The sequence below is a fragment of the Odontesthes bonariensis genome, chromosome 3 (assembly GCF_027942865.1).
Source record: "Odontesthes bonariensis isolate fOdoBon6 chromosome 3, fOdoBon6.hap1, whole genome shotgun sequence".
Lineage (NCBI taxonomy): Eukaryota > Metazoa > Chordata > Actinopteri > Atheriniformes > Atherinopsidae > Odontesthes > Odontesthes bonariensis.
The window spans coordinates 24,369,038-24,378,593 of record NC_134508.1 but is presented as its reverse complement, the minus strand read 5'-3'; the positions used below and the strand labels follow the sequence as shown (position 1 = coordinate 24,378,593).

The 9,556-nt window shown below is 36.4% G+C and overlaps 1 protein-coding gene across 1 annotated transcript; it reads left to right on the top strand.

Annotated features, from left to right (window-relative positions):
* Nucleotides 1-2,484: 2,484 nt before the first annotated feature.
* Nucleotides 2,485-7,013, top strand: synprb (synaptoporin b). The gene is made up of 5 exons (XM_075462167.1): nucleotides 2,485-2,657; nucleotides 3,201-3,325; nucleotides 5,367-5,565; nucleotides 5,716-5,907; nucleotides 5,987-7,013. The coding sequence occupies exons 1-5, from the start codon at nucleotides 2,634-2,636 to the stop codon at nucleotides 6,356-6,358; spliced, it is 912 nt and encodes a 303-aa protein (XP_075318282.1). The 5' UTR covers nucleotides 2,485-2,633; the 3' UTR covers nucleotides 6,359-7,013.
* Nucleotides 7,014-9,556: the final 2,543 nt, after the last annotated feature.

Genomic DNA, 9,556 nt, shown 5'->3' with positions numbered 1-9,556 from the left:
TTGAAGGTAAGGACACAAAAGAAAAACAAATCAAAAAAGCTTTCATAAGGTTTGTATCTTTTAAATAATAATCTATAAAAAAGAAAAAGCATTTGTAAAGTAAACAAAATATTTTTGCCGGTCTCTTCTTGGACAAAAGGCTAGACGGTGCTCTGAAACTGCAACAGAGCTGTCAGCAGTGGTTGCTACGGGCAACAGAGTGTTTGACTTTTCCTCCAAGCATCATTCACCCTGTACTGCAGGATGTTGCCATTACTGAGGTCTTTTAATTTACTCAATAAGATGCAGGCAGGCTGGCAATCCTGGAAATCAGTGAATGGCAGCTACTCATGCTAAGTGGTGTAATTAAAGAGTTGAACTTTATGCCCCCTTATACTTCACCACAATATTTCAGATCTTTTCAACATTTGCAGAAGAATTGCTTTGTAACTGCGGTTTCTTCTCATGTATTTTACAAACATAATATACCCTGTTAAGCTACAACACTGGATTCTGGTATCCATGTGTTCACATGCCACCCAGCAAAAGACTGTTACAGATCAAGCACACACACTCATTCACATGCACTATGATGTGGTGGGGACACGGAGCAAGGGGCTTTAATGTTGTTAAGATCAGTGTACAGGAAAATCATTGATATATGAAGCAATTAGTATTAGCTCCAGGTTAAACAGCTGTAAGAACATTTTTGACATCATAAAATATGTAACATCCAGCTGTAATTGAGCTATTACATTAACAAGTACAGAATACTGCATTTTCTTACAAATATATCTGAACACAAGAGTTGGGTGTTGTGAAATATCTTGCAACTCTTTGGTCCAAAATTGATTTTTTTTTTTTGCGTCTCCTGCTTTTTCAAAACACTCAGAAATTCAGGTGTATATTTCGGTTGAATTACATTAACCTCATCTAACCTTCTCTTACAGCTGAGAATTACAAAGAAGTGCTGACTATCTATTTCAGAGTACACTACAGAGGGGTTTTCATGTCTCTTCTCATCAAGTTTGCCACATCAACGTCTATTTTTATACAGGTTTAATGTTTCTGACAGCCCCCAGCTTCAACAAAATGGGTATGAGAAGACTCCTCATGGAATCTGTCTGGGTGTCAGTCACTTTCTGAAAGGACACATTAAAACTGACATGTTGTCAACTTTCTGATCCTCCTGTCTCATACCAGCAGTCAGTGATCTACTGACAGACTTCTTCATGTGATTTTTTGGTGCAGCCGGCCAACACAGTGTGATCTGGCATTTCACCATCAACACCAAAACTGTGTGTGCTTTTTTTAAGCATTCAAAGTACCTTTATGTTTTAAAATTTGTTTGACTGCACTATTGTGATCACTTTCAAGATGACACTTGGATAGATAAAAATGTTACATATATATCAGTGATTAAAAGCGGAGGACAAATCTACCTTCGGTATAAATAAAGTCACCTTACCTTACCTTAGCTTACCTTAATGTTTGCTAAGCACCTCTTCATTTCTTCACTTGTACTGTATTGTAAAAAAGAAAATAGATCACAACAAATGTATTTTGAATTTGGATACTGGACAAAAAAAGTCTGATATATGTCTCTGGTGCACAGACATTTAAGCTAGTATATAGTCTTCATTTCACCTGTTACAAAGCCAGAATGGTTGCAGTGCTTTACAATTTGCTTAAAAAGAAACCTGTAATACAGCTTTTCCACCAAAGGAGGTCAGCAAAAGGCTTTTATACATGCAAGTGGTTTGAACATCAGCTAATTATTAGAAAATTAAACTGTTGAATTCTACAGTAGAATATATTCAAAGTGCCTATCAGTAAAAACAGTTTGAACTAACATATATTATATAAACCTTGGTTGCATTGAAATCTTTTGAGATTTTTAATAATTTTGGTTTTGAAAGTTATACAAATTTAAAATAACTACAGTTAGTATCGTTAAATATATTCATATTATCCTTATTCATATACAGATACCTTACACAGCCTTTGCCAAAAGTAACTTGAGTAACTTTTCTAGATTTTCAACCAGCAGCAACATTATTAAAAAAGAGGACAAAACAACCATCATTTGTTTCCCTTAAGTATTACCCATAATGACATATCCACAAAATGGATGTTCCCAAAACCTGATCAAACGTAAGTATTGCATGATATCAAAGTTATGTGGTTTATTTTTGGAATGAAAACTGTGCATCCTGAAGAAGTAGTTCAGACACCCAAGAAATAATTTATATGATGAAAACTCTGCCCGAAGTATTTCATTTGTTTCATGTTACTGCCGCAGTTTTATTTTGGAAGATATTCAGATATTTTTTGGAGCAAAGCTCTAAAAGTGTTTGACCAAAAGAAAAATGTGAACGCAAAGGGAATTCATCTGATATTCAGTCTAACACAAATCAATAAGCTATTGATGGTGTGGATTTTCGCTTAGTTTTGAAATTTACAGGTTATGGCTGAATGTAGAAATATGGAGAATTTCAGACTCCTCCTAGGATAAGACACCTCCTGTCACCTCTGTCCTAACCCTCCCCTCTGCTAGAAGAGTCGCTCTGGCTATCCCCGTCTGTGTCAGTTTAATCTCAACCTGATGAATACAGCTGCTGGCACTGCGTGGAGTGGGGCTCTATGATCTTTAAATGTGTATGGTTATATTTGCTCCGGTAAGTTTTTTTTTCTCTACTGTCGTCATTTCTGCTGTTTGGTTTGTTACACAAATGAAACAATATGTATAACACGAGTGCGATCGTGATGTTTTTGATCTTGTGGTTTGTTGAAGGAAAATATATCTGTCTGCTTTTGTATCAGATCCATATTTCAATGTTTAAAAGAGAATTTAAAAATGTATAACAGAGGATAAAGCTCTTGTTCTTTTTACAAACATGCTACAAATGAGTGCAGCATAAAGTCAAAACCCTGATAGACTCCAGACTTGTGTATTGCATGTGCAAATTGAATGTCACTGTACTACTGTGGCCTCCCTCCAGGGCACAGTAAGCAGCTCTGTTAGTTATCTTCCTACTTTTTAATTATTCAGGTTTTGTTTTCGAACTGATTATAAACTCTAATAATCAGTCACGTTATTTATTGATGTGCATTCATTATGCAAAGAGCTGCCCTCGCACACTAATCTAGTGCTTTTGATGAATCCAGATGAATGAATTATCAACTGATAGAGATCCTTTTTTCACTTTTGTTTTTCACAGATTTTTGCCATTTGTGCATTCGCAACATGTGGAGGGTACTATGGTCATCTCCAGGTTAAAGTGGACTGTGGAGACAGGAGGCAGAGCAACCTCAGTATCAACATCGATTTTGGCTATCCTTTCAGGTAAAGCAGTATTTCATGCTTACTTTTCAGTCACGTCCACACAATAATCTATCTCCAAAACTGAAAAATCTGAAGCAGAGCAGATTATTCAACGTTTCATTTCTGATCTCATTAGATATTTATGAAGAATAATTGCATTGTTCAAAGAATACCAGCACATCCACAGAAATCATCTCTGTATATTCTAAAAAGAGCCACAAGACTGTTTTGAAGTTGCACGGATCAATTGCGTCACGTTGTCATGCTCAGAATAAAGCAGCTGTTCTTTCTTGAATCTTGGCCAATTTAAAATCAGGCTGCTGGACTGCTGAGCAGGAAACCGACCCATTTTGGTATCCCAGTCTTTTATGTTTCCCTTCATCATTTGGCACAAGTATACATGAAGTCCTCTCAGTCAAGACATGACCTCCCTTTTGCACTCTTGTTGCAGCATTTTTTAGTGTAGAGAGCAATGCAGTTTCATAACTTTGATAAAAGTATCAAAGTTTTTCATTTGACAAAAAATAAAAAAGCTGCCTGCAGCAGGAACCTGTGATCAGTGTGAAAGTGGTGATGTTTAAAAATGTGATTTGCTTCCATATTCTATTGTTTAGATACATAATCCTTTTTATTATTAATCATGTATTAATCACAAGCTTATGCCCTACCCATGGTGACAAACAGCCAGTCCCCCACCATAGTAATCACTACAGAATTACTAAATAATTAAGTCCTTATTGTCAGGCAGTCAAACTGCGCTGTCAGTGTCCTCACCCAGAAACAAATAAATAACCAATCAAATAAAAAAAAAAGATATCACTCCCACTAAATTTGTTCCAGAACTACAATTGACACTGATTTATTCTTCTAACAGAAAACACACTTTTTTATTTTTCAATTAAAACAAACTTTAGAACACAAGACAACAATGTTGATGTCAATAATGAGTATCAGCTCAAAACGACTTCTCCTTCCACTACCAAACACTGATCTGTTGTACTTCCCCACAGCAGATCGCGTTGCTTGCTGAAATCTGTACCGCAGGTGGACGAGACAAATTTGTTTATCCTGTCGAGCAGCAGTCACACCGGGCTGACCAGGCTGGGGTCAATCTGCAATGGTCCTGGTAGCGTTATACTGATGCTGCACACACATTCCTGGAGTTACGGACATGCATTTTCCCTTTATCCGTGTCTTCTGCTTAGACCAGCCTCATGTGAAAAAAATCACCAGCAGTTTTCTGTTGCAAGTCAGTGAAGTGGGACTGTATAAACTAATTACAATTAAATTTCGCCTTTAGGCATTTTTTAATTGAAAAAAAAAAAAAAAAGACTAAAATCAACGTTTTTTAAAAGTTTTCCAACCGCAGGTCGCTCACTTTTAAACTCCAAATCTATGTTGAAATGTCAGGTCTATTCTCTGGCTTCTCTGGCTTTTTCCTCTGTGAAAGAGCGAAACTGGTAACAAAAAGTGAAGAAATTAGTATTTGAATGCCTGGGTTCAACTTCACTTGTCCCTTTTCATTTAGTTTTACAGTTTTATTATCTTCCTTTTTTTGGTTCTTGGTTGGTTTATTATTCCTTAGTATGACATGCAGTTGTTTGAAACCCTCCAGATTCCTTTACCAACCTCCTATATTGCTATCTTTCAGGCTTGGAAACTGTTGAGATTGTTGCTGGAAACATAAATTATAATTCCTCTTTTGAATGGTTGAGGATACTGTGCACCTTGGGACTCATAAAAAAGAAAAAGAAATAAAGATTTAAATTCTACTTTTTTGTGTATTCCCATTGTCCCATATATCTCTTCTTATAAGTGCAACACATAATTCTCCTGAGAAAGAAAACACAAGGTATTATTAAAAAAAAAAATACACTACACGGTTTCCACGCTGTGTTTTCTAAGCCCTCCCTTTTTTTAGCACTAATGAGCATGCTCCCAAAGTACCAGTCAAATGTGGGAGGCTAAAGTAACACGTTTCCTCCATAGTGAATCACATGTCAGTTTTATAACAACCATTTTCTAACCCTCTCACTGTAAACCTATTTTTCCTGTGTTGCAGATTGCAACAAGTGCACTTCAAAGCTCCCTTGTGCGAAGCAGAGAGAGAAGAGGTTCTTTTCCTCGATGGTGACTTATCCTCAGCGGCTCAGCTTTTCGTCACTATGGGAGTCTTTGCTTTTCTTTACTCACTCCTGGCAACAATTGTCTACGTCTTTTACCAGAACAAGTACCTGAGGAACAACAGAGGCCCACTTGTGGTTCGTGAGTTTTAATTTCTTAACAATCCCCCTGTAATGTCCAGGTTTTAATTAGGCACACAGTACAGTGTAAAGGTGCAAAAACATTTAATTAATTATTCAATGTTGTGTGTGGCTTTCTCCCCTTATGTCTCTTTCTATCCTGAGCAGGATTTTGTTGTTACTGTCATCTTTTCCCTCATGTGGCTGGTCAGCAGTTGTTGTTGGGCCAAAACTCTCTCTGATATCAAGACGGCCACAAACCCAACACAGGTGCTCCTTCTCATCTCTGCTTGTAGAGCTCGGGAAAATAGATGTGCAGCTACGCAGGAGCCTCTCTGGTCTCGTCTTAATACATCCGCTGTAGGTATTCAGTCAACAAATGACCCACAGTCTGAATAAAACTATCTCCTTACACCTTTCCCTTCTTTTTTACCTGCAGGTTTTTGGTTTTGTTAATGTTATCCTCTGGTCTGGGAATATTTGGTTTGTCTTCAAGGAGACAGGTTGGTACAAGACTGGTCAGAGATATCCGACCAGGAGTGCTTCTGGGAAACGTTCGAGTGAAATGCGACAGCGACTTTACAGCGAGAGCAGCTTCGACCAGCCAGAGGAAAGTTTGGGTCCCTTTAGACAAGACAGTTTCAATCAGTCAAAGGGGGATTTTAGTAAGCAGGTCCAAAGACAAGCGGGCATCAGCCAGTCACAAGTGAGCTTTAGCTTACCACAGACATATCTTGGCAAAGCGGTCGTTAATGAAAGAGAGAATAACTTAGCATCTCAAGGACCCAGGATTTTTGTCAATGAGATGTGACAAGGAGTTTAAATATGTCCAAGTCATGTATATGGTACATCAATAAAAGCAACATGAGTTAACCAGAAGTGTTTTACCATTAAAATGGTAAACCAGAGAACCCAATGAATTGGATACATAGAGAAGTACAAAAAGAGCATCCCTTGGACTTTATTACAACACAATAAAAAAGTCAGGCTGTGTGCCTTACCTGATCAACTTCAGAGCAAACAGCAATCTTCAACAGTGATCTGAAAGTTTCTGAGGTCTGAACAATTATTTTATTCCTCTTTCAATTTGCCTCAAATTTGAATTGGCTAACATGATGACACCAGAGTGTGTAGGAAAATTAACCTGATTCCTCACCAATGAAATGAATCAATACCCCTAAACATTCAACAATGAAACTTTAAAGATATACATGTCTTCATGTATCATTCAGAAGAGATAATATAAAGCATTTCAGCTTATTAGCTGTGCTACTAAGCTATTTGTTTCAGCTTTGAAAGCATATTACAGTATTACATCTCTGTAGAGTTACTGAAATATTTTTAGATTTTAATTCTACTCTTTCACAGGCACACACAATGGAAATGTCAAGCTGTCTAGATGCTTTAGCGTGATGATTGGGCCTGTTAATATCACATTGTTTTAACTTGACCTGATACTTACTACACTTAGAGTTTATATTTTGAATTACATTACTCAGTTTGTACAGTAAACAATGTGAAAAGTGAAGAATCAGAGGAGGAACACATCTAACCAATGTGCTTAAGTTCTTCTGATAGATGTTTGATCAGACTTTGTTAACACTGTATCTCCTGATATTCTGATTGATATACAAGTTCAGTGTCTTCATTTCTATATTTCAAATCAATATCAGTTTCAGTTACAATAATGATGAATAATGAATGTTGTTTCAGTGAAACTATTTTATGCTTTTTAAAAAATGATTATCATTGTGTCCTATTTTGTTTAAATATATTATGTGTTAGACGTAAATAAAAAAAAAAAAATAATACATGAGCCACTCATGTCAGTAAATTATGAGTGTATGTTTTGTGTTTGGACAGATACTCCATCTGTACATTAATTTCAAGTTTTAAGATTAGTTGACCAAGAATAAAGAGTTACAGATGGGCTCAATTTAAGAAAAGATTAATGTTGATTGTAACAGTTGTTGGACTTGATTTCTTTTTAGGTATCAAGGGAAGAAACTGCGAAAAATTGAATCCCTTAATCACTGCACCGTGCGAATTTAGAAAGCATGCATTTAATCCAAAATGTCCGAACTTGACAGTATAAAAAAAGAAAAAGAAAGAAAGAAAAAGAATACATGCTCTGTTTGATATGTTCTCTTTTGCTGTTTCTCAACATTAGTGGCTGATTACAAATGAGTGTGTCCACTGTGGAAAAGTCGTTGCTAGGTTTTACTCAGTTTTCTTCTTGTGAAGAGATGTATGAGCTTTTTTTTTCTGTTGGAAAAAAAGAAACAAAGCAAAGAAACACTAAAGTAAGTGTGTACTGAGACAGAATATTGAAAGTCTTTACAAAGAATGCTGAATCTTGTGGAAACACCAGCATGTCTTAAAGGAAGTTTCCTTCTGTGCACCAAGATTATCTCAACTGCAGAGATCAAAGGGCTGATCCCTAATCGTATCTGTTTCATCCTGTTTAAGACGATTAAAATGATACCCACTGATGCTTAAAACCTCTTACACCCTGAACATCACACAAACTACTGTTTGAAATAAGTCAATGACGCTGAATTAGTGCTCTTTCTGTCATTGTTGTTAACAGAGAGAGCATTAACTATAATAGTATCAGTCAGAATTCAGATTATCTCCTAATTAATTTACTATTTGGTAAATCTGCTGTACCGCACTGGGAGTAAAATATTTGTTGGTATCATACTGAGTGACAAGGACAAGATTACAGATCAGGTAGGACGATAATGGAATACTCTAAGCTGCAAGACTTTCATAGTGGAGCTCTTGAAAGTTGTATCATTTTCATTTTCATTTTCCATTCAGAACTGCAGTTGGATTCCATTGTTACATTCATGTGAGACTCTTTTTTTTCAGTTTTGCCCACCTCCAAAGTTTTGTTGGGTTTAGACCCAAAACTACAAAACAACAAAAAAAAATCAATAAGTAAATCAATAACCAAAGCTTAATCACTGCAAGGGTTTTTGAATTGTAAACTACTTGCTCTTAGTTCCCACAAATTTTCTACCAAAAATGTTCTCATAGGAAAGGGTTGGTGGTAGAAAACCTTGTTTAGACGAGAACTCATCCCAGCAACAAACACAACAACCAGTAAGGAGTGTACCTAAAAGAAATATGCATGCCCACAGATTACCGACTTGTCAGTCCTAAAATGCCTGAAACATGTTTTTCTTTCTATTTCAGACCATATTCTATTTAGCAAAACATTTATTAAGGGTAATAAATCAAGTAAGAAGCTCTTAATATTTTAAGACCAATTGATTTCTTTTTTCCAGTCTCCTGTTGACTGCTAAAAAGAATGCTGATGTGAGGTAGTTCCACACAAGCTTCTTTTTTCATAGACAAGTCCTCTGGCTGAAAGGTCATATATGTCATTTGTTCATACCCCTAAATATGCTTCATAATAATGACTTTTAATGACCACCCCTACGAGAGGCAGAAAGGAAATATGACTCATGCGAGCATTTCCACATTAGAGCAGATGTCATTCTCAAGTCTTTTGTTTAAGAAGCCACTAGGTCCTCATAAGGAGGAGGTGATGGGTGAAGCAGTAAAGCTGTCAGTGCTTTCAACCATGGGCCTTTTGTGACATTGAGACCAACATATGTTATGTCACTAACTGAGCAACTCTTTCCTAAAACATTTATGTCACTCTGTGATTGGGTTTGGACAATAACATTATTTTGATTATAGGCAAAAAATGATCATGTTAGGGCTAAAATACATTCTTTTTACAAAACAAAAGTCACTAGCATGGATGTATTTTGCTGGTTGCCTTGGTTACGTGCAAATCCAACATGTTACAATGTTGTCACTTTCTGGTTGGCTTTAGAAAATTGAATCACTTTGTTAGGATTATATATCAAAAGTAGTTGGTTGGGGTTAAATACATTCTTTTTACAAGGCAATCATAGCATCATGGATAGTATTTTTCACCCTTTACATGCTGCTCTTATGACCACAAGAGGTCAAATATTGTTTGAACTTATCC

Excerpts from the sequence above, each read along its gene's own strand:
- synprb (XM_075462167.1), top strand. The coding sequence starts at position 2,634 with ATGTGTATGGTTATATTTGCTCCG. Across the intron at positions 5,566-5,715 it reads ACAACAGAGGCCCACTTGTG|GATTTTGTTGTTACTGTCAT; the intron begins GTTCGTGAGTTT and ends TATCCTGAGCAG. Across the intron at positions 5,908-5,986 it reads CTCGTCTTAATACATCCGCT|GTTTTTGGTTTTGTTAATGT; the intron begins GTAGGTATTCAG and ends TTTTACCTGCAG.